The following is a 20,303-nucleotide window of genomic DNA, read 5'->3' on the forward strand; positions in this document are numbered from 1 at the left end:
ACAACTTTTTTTTTTTTTTTTCAGTAACTGGATTACGGCATGTAAGCCAGTCTTATTAATTGCACTTTAATGCATTTTAATTCTACTGGTTCTGTTATTCTAGTGAAGCATGACCAATGACACTAACTGATATATTTCCAAAAAATAACATTTTTAGAGAAATATCTATTGGCCATTTAAAGTGTTTCTAAAATAAACAGTAATTTTTCATTTGAATATTGAACATCATAGTACTCTTTGTCTCAAGATTAAGCTATTCCAATGACAGAGAAGAAAGAAGAAAAATAGTGTTATTGAATGAACACATATCATAAAAATTAGTAGATTATAAAACAAAGGCAATCTTCAAAGGAGACATTTAATACTTTCCATACAAAGCTAAAACCAGCTGCACATGGACTGAAAGGTCAAATGATTTTACATGTTTACATACAGTTCTCACAAATGGCCTTAATTCTCTTTAATAAGGTGACTTTGAACACTCCTTTTTGTTTTTCTAATGTATTAATAGAAGGCACAGGATACGAAATTGAAATAATAAACTTATTTTAATAGTCATGAGATTTGAGCATTCTTATTATGCCATGGAACTTTCACACTCTAACCTAAAGCTGACAAAAGTAAGGTGAAGTCAGTTCATCAAAAATATTGTAAGACAGTCTTACAGAACTGCCAAAGATGCCTTCCCAGGATTCCAAGCAGCTTCACATAGGAACATAGTTTGGTTTTGTGAAAAATCTAATGTCAAGTGCAATCAGAGTAAGAGCAGTCTTTGTCTCTGAGATTAATAACTATGAGGCCAATACGTCAGTAGGACAGTTATATATACAGGTTTGTTGCCATTGTTATTCAGTGGTCTGTGGGATGAGAAGTTTCAGGTGTCCTTCTCTAAAATATGTCAACATTATTTTCTTAATTACTGTTTTGATTAGCTAATAACTTTTCCTAAATCATGCAGACATGTTTCTATCACTGACAGTATTCCCTTTTGAGATCGCAGATTCAGAAGCATCCTCTTGTTGGCCAGACTTCCTCTTTGTTATGGGATACGGCTACAGGAACCTTCCTCTGGGAACTCAACTGGAAAGTTTTAACTTAACGATAATCACAGCATCTCATACAGATCAGATTCCTTTAAAAATGGAAATTCATTGACTAGCTGGGGATTTGGTAAGGCCAAACAATCTCCGATGGTTGTTGGAAGCTGATTGACTTGTTCATCTTTTCTCCTTTTTTCCTGCCTTTCTATTAGCCTCTACTGAAATATTTCACTGTGTTTGATATCAGTTACACTGACAGTCTTAATCAACTCTAAGTCTTTTCTAATGTGAGTTCTCACAAAAAAATGTGATGTTTGAACATTTGGAACAAGCTATAAATTTATGAAAAGGGTTTCAAAATAAAATTGCACAAATATTCTATTCATGTATTCATCGAAAAAATAGTCAATTATTCCAAGAAAATATCTGAGGTGCATTAAAGTGTTAAATATAAAATGTTTTATAAATGTGGATTCCCTTTGTGGAAGCCCAAATGTTCCATTTCACTCATAAAACTTTCATTTTCCCTACTAGATTGAAGAGTTTTTTTCTAGAATGTATTATTTCTTAGGTTTTTTGTTTGCTTGTTTTTCGAGACAGGGTTTCTCTGTGTAGCTTTGCACCTTTCCTGGATCTCACTCTGTCGACCAGGGTGGCCTCGAACTCACAGAGATCCGCCTGCCTCTGCCTCCTGAGTGCTGGGATTAAAGGCATGCACCACCACCGCCTGGCTTATTTCTTAGGTTTAAAGCATTAAAATGCAATATAGAAAATATACATGTTGACTCAGTTTTTCCACTGAACATCTTAGCAGCTCTCCTCATCATTTCCAGTCATCAGAAAGTCTGTGCATCTCCAATCATTGGTGAAGTCTGTGTATCTGACACTTCTTCATCTTGATTCTAGACCTACAAGTTCGCTTAGGTTAACTGAGGTTAATTTTATTTGTTTTCATAACAATTTTCTTTTTTATTTTTAATTTTTTTGAGATTGTAATATAATTATATCATTTCCCCTTCCATTTTCTCTCTCCAAACTTTCCTGTGTATGCTCCTCTGCCTTCTTTCAAATTTATAGCCTCTTTTATTCACACACACAATATATATATATATATATATATATATATATATATATATATGCATACACACATATATATACATATATATATGCATAAAAATCTTAAATACATAAATACAACCTGCTTTGTCTGCACAATATTACTTACATGTCCATGTTTTCAGGACTGACTTGATATTGTGTAACTAATTGATATACTCTTCCCTGGGGAATACTACTACTCCAAATCTCAGCAATCTATAGTTATCTACAATTCTGTCTATGATTGAGTCCTCATGAACCTTCTATTTTCCAAATTATAATGCCTATTTGTGTCATACTTGTTCAAATTATGTTTAGGCAGCCAGCCATGTTGGTGAGACTTCATGGGTGTAGCTTCTGACATTTCTCAGTCTTACAGCAAATGCCTGTTCTTCTGGCTCTTACCCTCTTTCCTTACCATCTTCTGCAATAATCTCTGAGTCTTAAGTTGCATGGATTGGTTTGTAAATATATCAGTTAGGATTTGGCACCTAACTCTGTATTTTTTAAATTTTGATTTTCTGTAATGGTCTCTGTTTACTGCAAAGAGAAGTTTCCTTGCCAAGGGGTGAGAACCATGCTTATCTGTGGATATAAGGCCAATTATTTAGAGTGTAGTTAGGGACAGTGCTGGTTTACTAAAGTTGTGGTTGTAGGTTTTCCACTAAGATCCACAATTACACTAGCCCTAGGTAGTGAAATGGGTTTTTAATAACAAGCATGGTTTCCCTCTGTTGATCAGGTCTTTAAATTTCCAATAGGACTAAGATGACACTTTAAGTAACACCAATTTTTAATTTTTTTTAAATGATTAGTACTAGCATAAACACATGCTATATTCTAATAGGAGCAAGACTCAGAAAAAATTTAGTACTTTTCCTAAGTTGGCAGTTTGTTAGTCCATAGCAGATTCCAGAATGAGATCTTTGATACCCAAATCCCTTATAAATATAAACACATACAAAATCCTAAAAATACTCAAGCATAGGATTTAGGTTGACAACATTTTCCCACAACAAAAAGCCATGAGAATATTCTTATAAAATTATAGAAATTCCACTTCAAAAGATGTGTATTATATATACATATCATAGATACAGGATACACATATGTGTTATATGTTATTAATCAGTGCTGGGGATCAAATCAATGGTCTGTCCATTCTAGGCAAGAAAAAAAATCACAAAGGTACATTTCAAGCCCAAGAAATTATATTATCTCAGTCAGAATGAAGAGCAGTTGATAATATTATTTGTGAGTAAAATTTTAATCTTATAATTTTCTAAACTATAAAAATAAAACCTGTAGCAAATGGAATTGGTTATGAAGACAAGCAAAGACTTTCATAAAATCCTATTCAACAATAGTTTGGAAGACGAACCCAATAAATGCCATAACTTTTCTGATATGAAGATAACTATGGAGCTAGTTTATAAATCAACCTCTTTGTCTAAGATGAGAAAGCCATCATGATCATCATGCAGCAGAAAGTAATTTTCTGCAGACTGAAAACGGACCTAAGAGACACTAGTTAAGAACATTGACCAAACACAACTCATTTATATCAACAGGGCACTGCAATTGTGTGTCTCTATGTGTGTGTGTGTGTGTGTGTGTGTGTGTATGTGTGTGTGTGTGTGTTTATGTGTGTGTGTGTGTGTGCGTATGTGTGTGTATGTGTGTGTGTGTGTATGTGTGTGTATGTGTGTGTGTATGTGTGTGTGTGTATGTGTGTGTGTGTATGTGTGTGTATGTGTGTGTATGTGTGTGTATGTGTGTGTATGTGTGTGTGTGTATGTGTGTGTATATGTGTGTGTGTATGTGTGTGTGTATGTGTGTGTATGTGTGTGTGTGTGTGTGTATGTGTGTGTGTGTGTATGTGTGTGTATGTGTGTGTATGTATGTGTGTGTATGTGTGTGTATGTGTGTGTGTGTATGTGTGTGTGTGTGTGTGTGTATGTGTGTGTATGTGTGTGTGTATGTGTGTGTGTATGTGTGTGTGTGTGTGTGTGTGTGTGTGTGTGTGTGTGTGTGTGTGTGTGTGTGTGTGTGTGTGTGTGTGTGTATGTGTGTGTGTGTGTGTGTGTGTGTGTGTGTGTGTGTGTGATAACAATGGAAAGGAACATGCAATTAAGAAAGAAGAATCGTTTGTTGACTTGTGTTTTAATTTAAAATCTTCAAGGTTCATAAAAGCTACTAGGTTGCTCAATAATCATAATTCAGCAATAAAATATAGACCCTTCTCAGTATTTAGACTGCTGAAATCACTTTTCTTAAGATAGCTTCCTGTTCATGTCTTTAGTCTTCTCTTCTTAAGAAATCTGAGGATCACTGCATGAGCTAAGTGGTCCCTAAGTAGGGCAATTACTTTTAAGGGAACCAATGCTAAAGCCTCCTAAATTTTGACCTTTTCTGTAGTGTTCCATCCAGGTTGAGCTGAATAGAGGCAGCAGAGCAGACTTGTTCCAGGCTATATATATCCTTAAAGCCTTCAGATGAGTAAAATCCTCCTTCAGATGTTCTGTGGAGTGGTGAGAAAATTAAAATGACGGAGAAAGGAAAGCTGCCAACCAGGAGGAAATGATTTGACCTTCTTCTGGGTCATCTAGAGAAGGCACAAGTATGCTGGAGTTGGCAGCTGAACAGATTACCCTGCTATAATCAATCTACATAACATGAAGGAAGAGAAATCTGTAATAGATATGACTAACCATGTGTGAATATCTTTGCCATGTTCACTGTACTATTTATTGCTATGTATTCACATTCAGCATTTGTTTAATGCCTACAATTTTAGAAGCTATTTACATATTTAAACATGTGTGAAGGACTACAAAGGATCTCTTCTAGTATGAGTAACATCCTACATATATAGAAATATACATTGTAGCAATATATGGCTACACTCAATTTCCAAATCATTTGAAAGCTATATGTTTGTACTGTTCATATGCTAAAATCAACAGATACTTATTTCTGCCTCTACAGACATTGGTGATCTTTGTAACTCTAGCACAGAAATCATTGGCAGTATTGAAAATAATAGAGAAAAAGGGAGGGTTTACAAACTAGTGAATCTCTATTTTGTATGTCATAGGAATCAAGAAATTATAGTGTGTCTTTGCTACATGCAACCAGCAAATGTGAAAATTGTAACGTTATTGAAACAGTACTTACTAGTCTGTAAGTAAGCAAGCCTGTAATGACTAGAACAAATTTGTGATCACACTTGCATACTTGATTGGATCAGGGCTGTTAACCAGGACCTTGTGTGAGCTAGGCAGGAGCTCTGCTTCTGCTTCAGAATTATACCCCTAAGGGGTGTACCCTATTGTGTACTTTTATTTTGAATCCTGTTCTTCCTAAGTGTCCTGGTTTTGAATTCATTCTGTAGTCAAGGTAGACCTCAAACATGTAACCCTTCTCTTTCCCTTTCCCAAATAAATAAGATTAATTGCCCAGGCAATTTTATGTAAATATAAATAATACAAATGTATTCAATGTCACACACATAGTGAAAAAACGTGTTGGCCTTAAAGATAATTTCAGTTATTGTAACTCACTGGTAACCATGATTACTGAATTGTGAACACACACACACACACACACACAAATGCAGGAAAATTTCAAATGTAGCTCATTCTAGTGAGAAACAATTGCATCAATACTATGTAGTTATTATTTATACTGTTTGTAAACTACAAAATGTCTGGAATGTTGAGTAACAACACTGAAGTTTAATGCATTAAGATCAGAACAATTCTGCTACTTGAAAATGAGAGTAATTTAGGCTCCCCACATAAGAGAGGGAGAATCTTTACTTTGACATTGATTTGGCATGTTTTTCTTTCTTTCTTTTTTCTTTTTCTGGCACTAATAGCACTAACACATACCACTTGGTCAGGGAGTACACCTTGTGCCTCATCCTCCCAGAGGTGACAACTAGAAGAAACAATCTGATTATAGTGACAAGGACTCAGAGTATACAGGAAGAAAATCCCACTCCTCTTCTGAAAGTCAATCATTATCTTTTGTGGACTGATAGACATGTAGCAGGCTCGTAGAGAAAGCTGTTGCCTGCTCTAGATTCTAACTTGCTGTGGGAATGCAACAAACACAGGTTCTACTAAAAAAATTATTTCCCAAACAAAATTATAAAACTAAGATCTGCCCTATTTTAATGAAGGGAAATTATTAAAATTGAAACTCTAAAAATAGTAGTTTATATTTGAAATCCTAATTCCCTACTAATTATAGTATGCTACAGTGACACTCTAATTAAGTACAATTAACAACTCCACAGCAGGTCCACAGAGAGAAAGCTGTAAATATACAGAGGCCAATTCCAGTCCTATGCATCTCAGATTTTACAAGATTGTATTCTACTTTCCCTTTCTTGCAAAAGGAACTAAATATTGATGTTGATTTATTGATTAGCCTTGAGGAGAAACATACATTTTAAATTAGAAAATTTAGAGCTTAAGCCACACTTCAAAATCTACTATGGACTCAACCAACTTCAATAAAGTAGTATTAACAAAACCTAATTTAATATTAAATTATGTATGTGAACTCAGAAAGTACTCTAGATTTTGATTGAAACAGCTAATATCACCATAGTACAAAAGAGAGTACTCTAAACTAGAAATTTAATATAAATTACTTTTACATTAACAAAGTTATTTTATGAAACTAATAAGTAAAATTAGATTCATTTGTAAGAAATCCAAATTAGATTTTAGAAGTAGACATTCATCTTAAATGTTCTTAAGTCTTATTCATTTTTTAGCTGTTATTTAGTTCAGATGGTGTCTCTACTTCTCAAATTGTTTTCCCCAAATCTGAACTCAAATCTTGCTGTCACTAAAACAGATATCTGTCTTGGTTACTCATAGATACTCTAGTAGAATGAATAAAATTCCAAGTTTTAAAATAACAGAAAAAGGAAAAGCTAGTAACACAATGAAATCATGTCATACTAAGAAATGTAATATTAGAACAATTCACCAGGTCTTTGATTGGGTAGTAAAAAAATCAGGTGGCCAGAGAACAAAACTCATGAGCACATCTTCAATCCCCTTTCTTTATGGCCTCTTCTTGGTAGGCTGGCAATCATGGCAATCAATTTGCCAACTGTAAGCTTGTCCAGAATATACCTGACTTGAAAATTCAAAATCCCCAGAGCTAAAAAAAACGTTGAAGAGCATAGCTTATGGTGACCAATAAGATCAGGATAAGAAGTAAACATTCCCCTTGAATCCTCTTTCATTCCCAGCAATGTAAAATTTCAACTATACTCAGCTAATAGACTGAGGATTCATGGGAAAATGTTGATAGAACAAATAATTTGTCTTTAAGATGTCTAAACTAACTATGTTTTGCTCAGTACATTTCACACAACACTCAGTAGATTGGAGTTCCTCGCTTAAAGAGGATCCATCACCAATTTTCCTTACACTGAAGCATTTGAGAAGGAATGAGATACCTTAGTTCCAGGCAAAAAGTTACACTATCCTGAAAAAAACCACAGGAGAAGACACAGAAGGAAGTAATTTCTAGTATTATATCATATGACTCCATTATTAAATATTAATACAAGTGGCAAGTGGTCAAAAACTAATCGTAGACTAGCAGGTCTTTGAGTTAATCTAACATGGACTTGGAGAGATGAGCCTTTGAGAACGATAAATTTCAAACATGTCATGTATTTCAATGAAAGCATTAGCGCTTTTCTATTTGGTGGTGTATTTATCTTATATTCCCTTTACTAACAGGAACACAATAAGTAGTAGCCTAATAAATACAGTCAATCACACAGTGTCTTTCTCTAGCTAAGAAGAGCTTCTGCAATGCTGTATACACTAAGATCCAGCCAAGACTATTTTAAGTTCCTTCCAGAGCTGCAATAAGAGACTCTGCAAGGACCTGCTAACATTTCAGTCACACAATTACAGTTGATGCTGAAACTTCATATAATCAAATGTGGATGTGATCAAGAATAGAACACAGACACTCAGAAACAAAGCCAAAGGCCTGAATGTACAAGACAAAACAGTAAAGAACCCCTCTTAGCTCCCAGAATGCATCAAGTTCCCCAAATTATCTGGCCATTGATTTAACAATGCACACAAATCAAATAAACCCATTGCCCATGTATATTCATGAGACAGATGTTACCATAACAAAATATACTAGCAATAGGAATTTTCTTTTTGAAAGCTTATTTGGTCAGAGTTCTGGAGGTTAAAAATTCAAGAATGAGCAGCAACATTTGGCCTGTTTATAGTGAGTACCTCCTTAGCTGTGTCATAACATGGTGGAAAAGAAGTGACAGAAATGCCCATTTGAAGAAGAGACCAAATGCATGGGAGCCCTCATTTCATAACTCTATATCATGATAACTACTGGACGCTAACCAGAGCCCCATAACAACACTCTTAATGTTTCCCCAAAGTAGTTCCAACAGTGACCCAGTCACCTGTTCCCAAGTAAGTAAAACAAGCCATAATGAGTAACAATGACTACAAGTCTTAAATCTATATTTTTAACTAGCAAGTGTGCAGTCTTCTGATTTAGTGTATTAAAACTTTTGTTATAGTCAAGCCAGAGAACTGCTATATCAAAAGGATCCATTCTCACATATTTTCAGATATGAGGCTAAGTTGTAGTAAATAGAAATCTGTGTGACAACATTCATTTTTAGATCTGTAATAAAGCAGATGCTTCTACTAGAACTTATTTTGTCCTACTATTGAGGTGCTAATAAAATCACTGCCTTTCCTTTTTCACATATCCAGGTTACTGTGCAAAGTAGCTACAGTTCTGTTCCCAAGCACATTTCTTCCCATCATAACTTGGGCTCTGCTTCAGGAAAAGAGACCTCAGGAAATGCAAGATGAGGGTATAGAAATTACAATCTACATCACTGACATTCAGCATGTTGAAAGTCTTTGTTCTAATCTTGAAGAAAATTAACAATCACCTCACAAACACACTGAGACATGTGCAAAGATATATTTGTTAGCTATCAAACCATATTGTGTCATATTTGTTGGCTTACTTAAAAATATTGGCTGTGTTAAAATATATTAGTATAATGAGTTCTTTTGCAAATGTAATGAAAACATGAAAGAAACTTATTCTAGCATAAAATCTTATCTTATGAAGGATTAAAAGAGAAAAGTTAACCTATATCTAATAGACTCATTATAGTTGTGTTACTTACTATAAATGTTACAAAGTTGAATACTTTTCCATAAAAGATTTTCACAGAAAATTCAGAATTTATACCTGAAAATCTAATCTGATTCTTAATTTTGAAATAACATACTGGATGCAAGCATGATTCTCTTCATGATAAAATATGCATAATGTATGTAGCCATACTTATACAACATGAAAGAAAGCTGCAGCACCCTTTCCTTAGAAAACAATAGTAACCGGATCTGTATTTTGCTTCAATTTTGTTCCCAAGGAAGGTCTATCAATTTTTATAAAATTAAGATTGCGTAGCAACATTATTTCTCCTGAAGAACCAACAATAAAAAAGTGTGGAAGAATAGATATAGCTGAATATAGGGAAAGTCTGAGATAGAGACAGACCAAGAGCTGAAACAGAGATAGTTAGACAGCTGGTTCCTTCCACACTGCATTTTCTCACAGACCATGGGAAAAAGTGGGGGGATAATTTATAGATGTTAAATGTAGAAAAAAACAAACAACACAGAGACTAAAAATCAGAATCACTTACCCTGAAAAACTCTTTAGTGGAGCCAGAGTCTAATGTTCCATAAGCAATTTCTGTTTGCTTAGAGAGATCCTCAGCACTTTCGATGGGAGACACCATCCTCTCTACGGTCAGGAAGGCAGCTAAGTTAGCCGTGTAGGAGGAGATTATGATCAGGGTAAAGAACCACCATACACCTCCAACAATGCGCCCAGAGAGGGATCTGATAACAAGTATGAAATGGATTCGTAAAGTGAAATGAATGAACTCATATAAAACAAGTTAGCATTCATTTTCAAATAGCCACTTACAAAATAGTTCATTTCATTATGTCTTGCAATGTATCTTTTAGTTTGTGAAACTAGAAATTATTAATCACTTTGGGCAAGGAGTACAGAGTAATGAGACTGAGATCTGAGGATGTATCCAAAGACCCATACACTATTATTGGGATTCTCCAATAATTATAGACCCAAGTACTTGATGTAAAATTCCACAAGAAAACAACTTCAAGAAATATACAAGTAGTTCATCTAATATGCATAACACTTCATCTACTCATGAAATAAAAACAAACAAGAGAACCTAAGAACAACATCAAAGTTTATAATAAAACAAATATTAAGAAACTGTGTATCATAAATATAGCTTTAAACAAAAAAGAAACTCTCCCTTTAAAGCAGCCCACCCCCACCCCACAAACAAGCTCAGTTCCATTAGGTTTTGGGGTGTGCAAACATATAGGTATTTGATACAGTACAGGAGAGAAATGAAAAATGAAATGATACTAAAAGTAAAACATAACTCTTAATGAATATAAATCAGATGCCTTCATGGTGTGGACTGCTCTGACCCTGTTCCTTTGTGTTTCCTGCTTAAGAGAGAAAGAAAACTCAAAGAAAGCAAATTAGATATTTAAAATTTTAAAAGATATAAATTCCTAATGTGAAGTATAAAAAGATACCAGTTTTGTATGATTATATATACATATAATGTTTTTAAAAGCTTAATAGATTTCTAATATCTTAGTGAAATATTGAAAGAGATAAATAGAGTTTTATAGATGCCAACAGAATCTGTGGTGTTATTTTAAAAGATTTTATGGGATTCTGCACACAATTAAAAAATTTGAGGTAGCAGCATTTCTAAAATGTCAAAACATGACAATTGGGCAACTTTTGGGCAGAATCAAATCTGTTGACAGTTAGTATTAAGTAATGCAGCCTTTGATACAACTAAGACCAGATGAAATTTTGGATGAATTGTGGAGAATAAACCACTTGCTCAATATGAAGGGATTAGCTAATTCCAAAAATTGAAAGGTTTGGACCATTAGTTGCTTAAAAAGAAAACCTGAAGGAATATAATTTAGCCTCCATGCTCCAAAGTCAATATAAGATGTAAAGATTTAAATGAATATGATAGGAAGGGAAGGTTTAAGTATTTTTCACATGGAATCTAAATCAAGTATTTTATAAACATTGCTTCTGGAAAACCCTGATATGAACATAGCCATCCTCCAATGTATCCTATCTGCCCATGCAGCAGGATAATTAAAGGACACAGACCTTGAACTGAAAGAGCAGACTCAAAACCTGGCTTGCTTGGATCCCTCAACACTAAGGTTGGTTTTTATTAAATGCATTTGACACTGCACCAGTCTCCTACCTGATTAAGAATTGTGCTCATATGCCACTCTATCCTAGTCAGAAAATAAAAACTAGTTCATATTACTGTTCTTTTACTCTAATGCTTAAAAATATTATTGAGAGTAAATATTTCAGTATTACTTTTAACTATATTAATTTTAAAACATAGCAAATATTTTTTATATTTTTATCACTTATCTTTAACTGTTTTAAAACCAACAATTATTTTTTGAGAGCTCTGGAGAAATTTCATTAAGAGGAGAAAACTTGATTTTGGTTTGTATTGAAAGTTGCTGTAATCAAAAACAAAGGTTTTACTTTCTATCGCATTTGCTAAAGAAGGTGATTGCAGAAACACTGATTTCTTCTTAATGTGCATCACATAATGATGTCTCAGTGGTATATGACTTACATGTAGAGATATTGTAGATATAACAAAGCAGCCTGAAGAATAACAATAATCATTATGGCATATTACTTTTCTAATTCTGTGTTTTGAAAAAATATTTTATAATGAAGAAACACCAAACATTCTCTCTCTTTCTTTCTATTTTTGTAATTTCAGGCAAGTTATAGTCACTGAATGCATTAAATCATCTAGACTATAATTCCAATGTGTCTTTTCAACATTCTTACTGGAGTTCCGTAGCAGATTTTACTTGGGAAGGGTTGATGGATGCATTCTCAAAGTACTTAAAATGAGTTTCAAAGTGGTCTGTTCATTTTAGGCGCTTTTGTAAAGATAATAACCCACTCTACTGCTCTGCCTTGCGGTGGCTATTGCATTCTAAAACATTATACTGCAGTTCATTCTTTTCTTAAAGCAGTCATCACATTGGCCAATGCTGTTTTAGGTTCAGTGTTAGGTGCATATGGAACAAAAGCAGAAAAACAACTGCATTTTAATGATATATATTATATCTACTTATTCTGAAATAAAAAAAAAAATCAGTAACGAGGAAAATACCTTAACTAAAATCCTGTGTTTGTTACTGAGAAATTAACATTACGGGGAATGAAGTATAATGAGACTCAAGAATAAAATCAAAGCACAGAACAGAACATCCTACTTTGGAAGCAAGCATAATAAAAAAGAGAAATTGTTTGAATGCCCCAATGGACCCTGGGATGTTCTAGAGTAAGTGTGCCTTCCATGCCAACCAAAAAAGCGAAAGATTTTCTGGTGCTTAGCAAACACCAGACAACACTAGACAACAAAGCAGCTGGGTGGCCATGCTGTGAGTAGGAGGTGGGAAGGCTCCCAGACCTGGTCCATCTCTGGGAACACAGGACAGTGTCTACTTCATCTTAAACCCACATATACTTCGGCTTATCCAAAAGACAGAACATAATGTGTTTCAGCCAAGCACAACTGTCTTTAACTTAGAATTAGTGTACCACAATTCAGTAGTTTTACCAATGCTAAGCTATTAATCCAGTGTTTTATGGACCACAGTATCCTATGACTCCTAAGTTTTGTTATTTTTTCTTCCTTATTTTTAAAAATGGGTGTTCATATTTTTAACTTAAATCAGATAACTCAATATAGAGATAAGACTGACCCTTCTCCATGTTGTCAGAGTTTAACTGTGTACCTAGGACCATATAGTCCTTTATGCATGTCATGCAAATATAGTTAGAATATTTATTTATTTATTTATTTATTTATTTATTTATTTATTTTAACCACTGTTGTTTATTTATCTATTTAGAGTCAAGGTGTCAGTAGCATCCAGGCTGTCCTCTAATTCCCCACTGCCTTCTTGCCTCAGTTTCCCAAGTGCTGACAGTACAGGCAGGTACTATGAAATCTGTTTTCCCGTCGTGATTCTGATGAAAAGCATTACAGATGAAGGATAGTCTTTTTATGTATGTTTGTTTTGAGATAAGGTCCCAATCTTGTAGTCCAGGCTGTCCTCAAACTCACCATGTAGTCTATGATGGCCTCTAACTTGCAATGATCCTCTTGCCTTAGCCTGCAAAATGCTGGTGGAAGGCCTAAGTAGAATTCACTGTGAATGTGGAGCTAAAGATTTTTCTTTTTCAAAGATCTACATAGTTCATTTTTTTCTTTTTAATGTGACTTTATAATTCAATATTATTAGTGCTACTGACTATCAGAAAATGAATGTTTAATAATTTCTGCCTAGAGGGTGCATTTCCCTCTTCTTAGCCAGTGGAAGATAGTAGAGCCCTTAGAAAGCTATGCATTTTTGAGATGCTTACACTCATTTTGAAATTAATTGCTTGTAATTCACCAAGTACTCAAAAACTAACATTTTAATGAATTATAATAATAAGTCACTCCCTTGATTAGTAAAGATCATCTTTGGAATCAAAGGAGGCTATTTCAGGTCAAATTGAACTGCCCCAGAAGACAAATAACATCTTGGTTTTAAATGTTAATGATACCACACCAGCAGAAGCAGGATTTATTTGTCTGAAGAGACATAAGTAGTTATCATTCATGTTGCATCATAAACAAAAGCAAGTGATATTTTCTGACAGATATATTAGAATTAGGCACTTTAGCCTGAAATAATCGTATCCTGATGTGAACAGAGGTGTGTGAGTATGTACCATTTAATATGGCACAGGCATTTGCAGCAAGTCATTTGTTTTCTCTATGCTTTTTAGATTCTTGGAAATGTATGATCAACCTTTTTCACAGAAGCCTAAGGTTTAAAAAGTTTAATTATCTCTCTCTCACACCATTTTCATGAATTGATGTTAGAAAAATAAAGAGATGAATTATGTTCAGATGAAGTGTCATCTAACAAGTTGTTGACTCTGTAAGAAATAGCTAAAATCGCCCATTTTCCCATATACAGGTCTGTGGATCAACACAGATGACTGTAAAATGAGAATATGCAGCAAAAACACGGTACCCCTCCAAGCAGGCATGGAATGATAGGAACCTTATGCATTTTATAGCCTCTCCATGGTGTATATAATTTCACCAAGGAAACACATGATCAACATTCAACGAACATTGTTCAAGTATTTCACAGGCTTATGCCAATGGTAAAAATTTGTCCTCTAAGCATCTTAAATTGCTTGGACAAGCGGTTGGCAGCTGGTGACATCTTTACAGTGAATTTATAAACACCATGAATATCCACTTGAGACCTAAAATGCACAAAGTTGAAGCAGGTGAGTGACCAACCTTGGCGAAATATCGCATCCTTGCTGCATAAAGGCACCCAAGGAAAACCAGAGACTATTAAAAATCCCAAATTCATTAGTTGATTCACTACTTTGTGTTTCTCTTCCATCTTCAAACTCCTCAGTGTGCCACTCGTAGGGGCTAAATCTGCTGACCAGGAATAAAACTACACTGACCCCAATGTAGGCAAACACAATGCACATCCAGATCTCATAGGCTAAAGGATCAAGAAAGGAAAAGACTCCTGGTTTGGACTTCTGAGGCTTCTTGATCATGATAGAGATTCCAAGACTCATGAAGGGCTTGGAGAAGTCAATCACCTCTTCTCTCACAAGGGTGATAGTTAATGGAGCAATTGCAATGTCAGCTTTCTGTAAAGGAAACAAAGGAAAATAACAGGACCCAGAATTATGATTAGAAATGATACATGGCTAAAACTTGGAATGGAAAGGGATGGAACTTAGAGAATGGCAGTAGTTAAGGCTCTGGTGCTGAAGAATAAGCAAGAGGGTAATGTATTTATTTACCTAGTATAAAAGACAAATAGTTTACCCATCTGACTAGGCTAAGGTAATTACACGTTTCTTGTAATATACCCTTGAATCATTGGGATAACGTGTGTGCTTGAAGACAGGCAGAATGCATGTTTCAGTTAATTTTCAAGTTTACTCTTTGCTTCTGCTTCAACCTCTTAAATTCTATCACAGGAATAAAACGGTTTTTTCTAGAGCATCATGGAATGCCAATAACTGAGATATGGTTATTAAAACAAAAGAGTAGCCATTCTCTCAACAATGGTTCAAACTGAATTACTTTACCTCTAAAGAGAGATATACTTACCCCATATACAAGTTCTCCAACCATACCATTCCAAATTTTGGTGTCTGCATCCCTGGCCCCATACTTGCCATCCCCAACAATAGTCAACTTGTATTTGAACCCACAATGTTTGGCAATTTCTGCAGCTAAGTCAACACAGTAGCCCTCATAACGCTCATTCCCTTCAAGCATTTCATGATTTTTCTTCATCATAACATATGGTGATTCCTATAAGGAAAGACAATATGTTCACTGATTATCATACTGAATTATTTAAATACTGTTATTGTGTCAAACTCCTTAATAATTACTTGTTATACATAGGTATATGTTAGACATAGATAATATGGTAGACTTTGAAACAAAAATATATAGGCATAGTGCTTCTATAGCCAAGCTCCTTAAATCTCTACATTATTGGTCACTAAAACGGTTTATCATGTCAGAATAAGATACCCAAAAGCTGTTGGCACAGCTCCCTCATTTTATGTGTAAACATTAAGTATCTGAGAGGGAAATTTTTGTTCAACAGCTGCTATATTCAACTTTGGGTCTACCATACCCTTCTTCAAGGTTAAGTAAACACCAACTCAAAGAACCTGAGTTCAGGCAAGATCTGTGTTACTGCTGTTCCAAGTAGAAACTTCATGTAGGATAAAACTGCATACACAATGGTCCACAAATTGAAAATGGTCATTGCCATGGCAACACACTGATTCTATTTCTGAAAGCTTCGTGTCTCACTTCATCTATGAGATATAATACACTAGAATGTTGGACAAGTACAACTAGAGAAGCTCTCTCACTACAAACATTTAATAGAGAGGAATCATGATGAAATGATTCAGCAAATCTAATATTGCTCACCTTGGGGTGTCACAGGATATAAATCTAATTAAGTTAGTGGCTTCTTTCAATAGCATGATGAGAGTGAGAATGCCCACATGTCCAACTCACATTCATTAAGAGAATTCCAGTGCCACTAATGTTTTATCTAAATCTCTTAGAAGTGTATCTATATATTCATCTCATGTTAGGATAACGAATCCACTGATTTATAACCTCACTATTAAGTAAAGCAGTGCACAATCATCTTATCTCAAAACAATGTCCCTTAGTGAATTCCACCTTCTCCTCATCCCTTGCTTAGCATTGGGTTCTCATGATCCACATTTCTGATCTTTCCATACAAATCCTAGATGGTCTACATCCAGACAAGTTTCGCACCACTCTCTCAATAGTCACATATTCGGAACTAGGCACATGGCCAGCCACCACTCTGTTCAAATGAAGGGTATAAAGGAGATCACACTTGTTTTTACTAAGAATAAAGAGGGGTTAACAGCATTATTAGATCATAACACCAAATGGGAGGGTGGAGATGAACCAGAGTTGGGTGAGGTTTGACAGGAAGCATGAAGAAGAGCAAACAAGACTTTGCTCTGCTGTTCACTTGTGTCAACATCAGGGTATCAGCTGCCAGGATAGAGTTCAGCCTTCTGGAGGATGAGGACATTCTAAGAGCTTCAGCTTAGCCCGTGTGTAATCCTTGCAGCAGGTAAGCATGTAATAAGTGACATAGTAGCAAGTATGAGTGAATTGAAAATCGCAAAAGCTACTTGGGACAGTTACTGCCTCAAAACCTAAACAGCAAGTCTCCAAGTGGATACTTTGAATAAGAAAAAATAGAGTTCAATATAGGTACATGCAGTTAATTACCAATATTGTGGTGACTACCACAGTTTTATTTTCAAGCCCAGATGTGTCATTTCCTGAAGGGAGCTCGGTTAGGGTGACAACCATTTTATCCACTTCACTCCAGTACCCAATCTGAAAAGAGATCACATGCTTTTCAAACCCATGTCTGCACCCAAAGAAACACCCACATTCGACAGCCTTCTCAATACCAGCAACAGCTTTACCTTCATTAATATGAATCTAATTGGGATTGAAAAGGTTAAAAAAAATCTTAAAATTGGGATGAATTTGAATCTTCCTATTTTATTACTTGTTTATTTATTTTTGTTTAACTTTCTCAATACCTTGCTATGTCTCCCCGGTTTGTCTAGAAGTCACTAAAGATCTCAACTTGTATTGAACTCACAATCCTCTTGCTTCAGCGTCTGCAGTGCAGGGATTAAAGGCATGAGCCAGTACATCTGGCTCACTTTTCACATTTGCTGGATAATTTGGGTGGTGGGGTAATTATTTATACATGTAAATACATCTCAATAGTGAGAATTTAGCCAGACTATTTTAAGGGGAAATTTTGAATTAAACAGTTAAACACATGCTTACACCAGAATTTATTTCTTCTAAACGCATTACATCTTTAGCAGTTGTTTTCTATCTTATAATTAATGTCTTCCTATAAAAGTTGAAAAAAAAGCTGGGCGTTGGTGGCGCAAGCCTTTAATCTCAGCACTCAGGAGGCAGAGGCAGGCAGATCTTTGTGAGTTCAAGGCCAGCCTGGTCTACAAAGGGAGTTCCAGGAAAGGCACAAAGCTACACAGAGAAACCCTGTCTCGAAAAACCAAAAAAAAAAAAAAGTTGACAAAAGTGTAACATTTCTGCATACAGGTATTATTTTAGATTAATTACCACTATCACTTACCAAAAATTAATTGATTTGATTCATAAAGCAAATCTCAAAACTGAATTTGTTTCTAGAAGTGGTTCACCACTGTCTACATGCACATGCTTTCTGATCCCAGGAGTGAAGTAGGCTCATGATGGACTCTGCCTCCTCAAAGGAGACCCTAGTTTAAATTCTTAAAGTTTTACCTTCCGGGGCCCATTTGTTTTGAGCTCCATGATATTAATTGTGTAGTTTATTCTTTTTCCATTCTGGTCAAACTTTATATTTCCTGAGAGACCTTCAACTTGAACCTAATGATGGAATGGAAATAGAGCACAATTATAAATTCATTAGATCCCAGATAGAAACTGACAAAATTGCTCACACAGACCTAAACAGAAGGTTGCTTTAATAGGGTTCTACCTACTCTTCTACCTTTGTGCTCTGAGGAAACAACATGGCCCGCATGTTCAACATAAGGAATACAACAAAGATGACTTACATGTTTTGGCAAAATAACCAAAAACCACCTTAATGACTGTGTGGAGTCACATTAGCACTCATTCTGTGAAACTGACCTGTTTCAGGGCCCGTTCTATTTCTACACCTTGGCCCCAAGGCACAGCTGGGTTGGCCAAACAATCGCCTGCATTGCCTCTCCGGGAGATTTCGATCCTCTGCTTCCGAAGATTACGGAACGCTTCAGTCATTACTTGGACAGCGTCATAGGTCAGGGCCGATGTGTACTAAAAGGAATCACACATTTTGTAAGGATGGGAGAAAATTCAGAGCTTTGCTGCACACGACCTTGCCTACCACGCAACACAGGCCATCCAGACTACTTTCATCTACCATGCAACACAGAGAGTGGGTAAAATAGTCCAAGAAGTTAAACACATCTCTTCCATCTAGCTATCTTAGAATCGAACAAGAATGTGGATTATGGTACTATGGAACATGTTCTGAACACACAACATGTCCAAATATATTAATATCTCAGCTAACTTCAGTGCAAGTTTATTACAGTTTTTGAGATCAGTTTCTCATTGAACCAGCACTTTATGGCCAGCTGTGATGATATATAGACTTTCAAATAAACATATCTTCAATGTCCAATAATAGAGCCATTGGTTAAAATAGACAGAAAATGGGTGATTTTTTTTTCTCTGAATCTTTAATTCAGCTTGGTAGTGCTCACATATAACTTAGAGTGTTGTTAGACCTTTTATTTACATTCTCCCGTATGTTTCTGGTGTTGAGGAAAAGAAAACAAACTCCATCATTGCCCAGCTATTTTTATGCTTTAACAATCTATGAGAATGCTAGCTCAAACTTAGAGCCACTGAACAGGCATTAGCATAGCTCTGGCAGGTCAACCCTTTCTCCCATTCCCTCTGCCTTGCTGAAAACAATTAGTTACATTCCTAAAGCTAGTCACCAAGGTCTATTCCCTTATTAGGCCACTTTCTCCTCCTGAGGCTGACTACCAATCCAGCAATCAAAAGCCTCCTTTGACTCACCTAATTAACATGCCCAATTAAAATTAAACACCTCATCTTTATAAACTGCTGTTTGCCCATGTGCCACTTCTGTCTCCTCTTTTTTCCAGAGGCAGTCCTTTGTCCCTCTGGGACAAATATCCCTCCCCCCTTTCCCTTGTCCCCTTCCCCTTCTCCCTCATCCCCAATCTCCTTTACCATGGCATCCTAGCCCATCCTAACACAGACCTCCCTTTTTTCTCTTCCTAAGAATTACACCTGAAACGTCATTTGCTGTTGTTCTGTCTCTGTCAGAGTTGGAAAGCAGCCACATTAACTTTTCTTCCCTACTTAATAAAGGATCTCTCTGTGAAAACAGGTACTTGGGTGAGGTTTGTGCCTAATCCGGGTTCTGGGAAGGGACCCTCACTGTGCAGTAGTCCACTGCAATAACTGGTATTGTGCCACTGAATTCCTAACCTAAGTCCCAAATGGCATGCAGTACACTCGAGCAATCTTATTCTCCAGTAACTTCATGCCTCTCCTCCCACAGTGACTCACATCATGTTTTAAATACTGTACCCTTCATCTGCTCCTCATTCTCAAAACTCATTCCAGTTATATTGTAATGTGGAGAGGAAGAGGTCCCTAGATAGTAGTTTCTTTATTGTCACCTGGTGAAACGTCTAAAGCTCACAAAACATCTTCCCCCTTGAGTTGACAGAACAGAGGTGGCCACACTTCCTCCA

The 20,303-nt window shown here is 35.7% G+C and overlaps 1 protein-coding gene across 6 annotated transcripts in view; it reads right to left on the reverse strand.

Annotated features, from left to right (window-relative positions):
- The window catches only part of Gria2 (glutamate ionotropic receptor AMPA type subunit 2), a 130,484-nt gene that overhangs the window by 11,853 nt on the left and 98,328 nt on the right, over positions 1 to 20,303 (reverse strand). For all 6 annotated transcript variants that reach the window (XM_036189917.1, XM_036189918.1, XM_036189920.1 and 3 more), the window contains exons 7-12: positions 18,655 to 18,822; positions 18,283 to 18,387; positions 17,218 to 17,328; positions 15,520 to 15,726; positions 14,680 to 15,050; positions 9,889 to 10,087 (exon numbers count right to left, since the gene is read on the reverse strand). In XM_036189917.1, the coding sequence (XP_036045810.1) occupies positions 9,889 to 10,087; positions 14,680 to 15,050; positions 15,520 to 15,726; positions 17,218 to 17,328; positions 18,283 to 18,387; positions 18,655 to 18,822 (1,161 nt within the window). The remainder of the gene's footprint in view (positions 1 to 9,888; positions 10,088 to 14,679; positions 15,051 to 15,519; positions 15,727 to 17,217; positions 17,329 to 18,282; positions 18,388 to 18,654; positions 18,823 to 20,303) is intronic.

This window comes from Onychomys torridus, chromosome 6 (assembly GCF_903995425.1).
Source record: "Onychomys torridus chromosome 6, mOncTor1.1, whole genome shotgun sequence".
In the NCBI taxonomy this organism is placed as follows: domain Eukaryota; kingdom Metazoa; phylum Chordata; class Mammalia; order Rodentia; family Cricetidae; genus Onychomys; species Onychomys torridus.